Raw genomic sequence first — 3,737 nt, 5'->3', positions numbered from 1 at the left:
CGCATCAATATTCCTGATCCCCACCTGCGGAACCAACGTTACCTTCTCTCACACACAAAAAGTTCCTAGCTCCCACCTTCCCACCCCAAGACTGCGATTTTTACTACAATTGTCCCATACCACCCAAGACAGACACTGGCGATACTGCGACTCTTCCGACGTGCCCCGCCTCTTTCAGAGGCTTCTCCGCCTCTCTCGCACCAACATCGACTGGCACCATCCCTCAGTGGCTGCTCTCGAGTTGCGACCCGACAAAATATTGCCCGCCATGAGCAACAGGTCGCCCACCAAACACCACCGCGTCTCGTACGTTGAGGAGGCCAACGACGATACAGGCTCCGTCATTGCCGGCACTGAACGCTATGCCGTCTCCGAGGCCCCGAGCCCTAGCAAAGAGCGCTCCAACACGAGCAAGTCCCGCAAACACCGGCCCTCGCTCCGCCCTCAATCGGGCTCGGGCTCTTCTTCACCACACAACGCCTTGACCGACTCTGACTCAACCGTTCACGCAATCGGCCCCTCCAAGAAGGACAAGGAGGCGAGATACAGAGCCAAGGAAAAGGAGCGCGCCAAAGAGAAGGACAAAGCAAAGGAGCGGGAACGGGAGCGCAGGAGGGACCTTGAGCGCGAGGCCGAGCGAGCTGCCAGGAAGGCTAGCGTTCGTCCCCCGACTAAGCATTCGAAGACGGCCCCTGCTCCCATCCTCCACTCGCATTCGCAATCGCAAGATGCCTACAGGCGACCGACTGGCGGCAATGACGATGCTGCCTTCTATGGCGTGAGCCCGTCAACTTCTCACCGGCCCCGTGCCATGACAGCCTCTCGCCCCAGCAGCTACTACGGAGCCGGCTCTCGACCGCCCACTTCCAACACTCAGTGGTGGTCTCAACACCCTGGTGGTGTTGCCCCCCCTCCACTCTATCCCGCGCCTTCTTACGGTTCCAGCCCTGCGCCATACCCGCCTCCGTCGGCGGCGCCCCAAGTCGACTACTTTGGAGGCAGCGCTATGGGTGGTCCCCAACACCAACATCTCGCGCAGCGTTTCCAGCGGCCTTCATCTGCAAGTGGTCATCGTCCGAACGTGTCCGCCGGGCAGCCTTTCGACCCAGCTCCAATGTATCCATATGAGGAGTATGAGCAGGAGAACGACATCAGCCTAGTTCGACGGCCTTCGCTGAAGAAGTACAGTGTGGAGGAGGACAGGCGGCGTATGCCTCCCCCTCCTCGTCCCGTCACTACAGGTCCTAGACGGGCCGCCATTCGAGGCCCACCTCCCCCGTCCGCACCTCCCGTACAGCCCCGACGAGCCATCGACTATGGCGGCTTCGACGACGGAGATTTTGATGGCGAGGATATTCTGTACCGGGAGATTGCCCCCTCGCGCTCTTTCAGCTACGGCCATGGCGAAGGTGCCCAACTGTCGCGAAGCAAGCGACGCGAGAGCGCTGCGATCGAGGGCGGCATTCCCTACCGCATTGAGCCTGCCGCCAGCTCTGGTCGGCGTCATTCGTACTATGGCAGCAGTGCCGGCAGTTTCGACTACGAAGACCAGGTTCGCGCAGCAGCAGCCTACCAGGACGACATCAACGGTGGTGCCACTCTGCCCCTGACGGCCGAGACACTTCGCAAGGCCGGCAAGCGCAACAGCGACAAGAGCAGCCGCTCTACACGCAGTAGCGAGAGCCGGGACGAGAGCGATAACCGGCAGAGCAACACGACACGTACAACTCGGTCTTCGGCTGGCCAGGGCGACGATGACTTCACGATCAAGGTGACGGGCTCGGCGACGCTCAAGGTGGGGGGTGCTGAGATCCACTGCGAGGATGGCGGAGAAATCAACATCACCCAGCAGGGCGGTGGAGGTTCCCGTGCCGGCGGCGGCGGTAGCGATCGAGCGAGCACCATTTACGGCGAAGACCAGCGTCGCGGCCCGGCTCGAGCGACTGCCCATCCGGGCTCGCGCGTCCAGCCAGGCGCCGTCTTCGATCTATGGTCGCAGCCCATCGTATGAAGCCTACGGCCGGCCGCCATTCTTCTAAGGTATGACGACGAGTATCATGATGTAATGAAGTGGACAGATGGATGATGAATGATGGATGACGGATGATGGATGGCAAGCGAAGGCGTTTCCTTTGTGCGGCTCATCTCATGGCTCGCGAGCGTTTGCATTTACTTTTTCCTTGGGCTATTGCGTTTTCACACTCCACACCAAGTTGTCGGCTCTATACCTCTTCCGTTTCTTATTTTCCCCAGTTCTTCCTTTTCTTCGATCTCTTTGACTCGCTGAAGCTGTCATTGGAGCATGGCAACCCAGACTGATATTGGAACATGGGAAGCCTTTGCAAGAGGGAAGCATGGACATGTGTCTTGGGCAGAGAGCCACTTTCTTCTCACATTTGTTCTCCTTTTCTCTCCGGGGTCTTTCTCAACTTTTGTCTCGATAGTAGGACCAAGCATGTATACTTTCTGGGCAGTTCTTGTATGGATGGAGGGCTGGCAAACCCCTGGGCGAGACTGGTCTTGCTCATGGAAAGGAGCAAGCCCTCTCCCAACACCATTTGTAAAACGCGCCCCCTTTCCCCCTCACCTTTTCCCTCGGCGTTTGTTCACTAAAACACTCAACCTTGGTGAAGGGGCGTTCTTGGGCATGAGGCCATCGAGGAAATAGGTCGTACAACGGCCTGCTCGATCTACCGACCTCTTTGGTGTTGAGAAGGCCGATGCCAGGGACTGGGAAGGCAGGACTGTTCTTCGCTTTTTATTTCTATTTTTCATCTATGTTAGACAACGTCATGTAAGGATGGGCCGTGGGGTTCGCACCTCGACGGCTCAGCGATGGGCAGGTTTTCGTTTGGCAGCTGGTTGTCCCGCCTGGTACAGTATATCCAGCAGCAGAACAGCTGATGGGATGGAAAGACCACGGAGAGAAGATGACCAGTGGTACACTACGATCAAAGACCGAATACTGGAGACATCAGAGCAAAGGGCGTCCTGACCGCCACAGGTGGGACGGGCTCGAATTGAAAAGGCATCATTTCGCTCAGTTGTTTTTGTATGGCTCTTGTGACATTTCTCGTTTCCGACAGAGAAAGGCAATAAGCAAATGAATGGCGCGTGTGGACGTTGCCGGCCCATTTCGCTGGCTTGTCGTCTCTCGTGTTCGCATTGACTGACTGACGTTGAGAGTGGAGGCGATGGGTGGGCTGGCCTGGGGTGTCGCACATGTGAAACTGACAGGGCCCAGCCTGGGCGGTTGCGGGACGGAACGATGGTTTGGTGCTGACCTAAGCCGCGTTTGTGAAAGTGCGATGAGCGTGGCTGGTTGCTGGGATACAGAGACATGTTTACTTACGACGTCATTGGACCACACGTCCACCAGCCCCCCCCCCCCCTCGTCACAGCCCGGGCGGCCCAGCCACGGGCATTTCGGGGGTCCTTAAGGAAAGGCGCTCCTTCCCACGGCGGCACTCTCGTACTTGCTGCCTCACATCTGTGCCTGCCTCGATGCTCAACTTGCTCTCCATTCCCTCCTTCCTCCTCGTCTTTTCGTCACCTGGCACCCAAGACAAGACGCGGGGTATTCACAACTACCAACACATCAAGACCACCAAATTGATCTCCATTGGCCATTCCAACCCCCCATCAAAAAACCTTCACCCCCCTCATCCCTGGGCCCCCAACGCCAGACCACCAGCCCGGGACAGGAGCGCACATTCCAACGCCCACGAACCACCACC

The 3,737-nt window shown here is 58.1% G+C and overlaps 1 protein-coding gene across 1 annotated transcript; it reads left to right on the top strand.

The window, feature by feature from the left end:
* Positions 1-268: 268 nt before the first annotated feature.
* Positions 269-2,011, top strand: VDBG_09448 (predicted protein; the record flags this gene model as incomplete). Its single annotated transcript, XM_003000207.1, has 1 exon — positions 269-2,011. The coding sequence occupies one exon, from the start codon at positions 269-271 to the stop codon at positions 2,009-2,011; it is 1,743 nt and encodes a 580-aa protein (XP_003000253.1).
* Positions 2,012-3,737: the final 1,726 nt, after the last annotated feature.

The sequence above is a fragment of the Verticillium alfalfae genome, genomic scaffold, assembly GCF_000150825.1.
Source record: "Verticillium alfalfae VaMs.102 supercont1.15 genomic scaffold, whole genome shotgun sequence".
NCBI lineage: Eukaryota > Fungi > Ascomycota > Sordariomycetes > Glomerellales > Plectosphaerellaceae > Verticillium > Verticillium alfalfae.
This window is presented reverse-complemented; position numbering and strand designations above follow the sequence as displayed.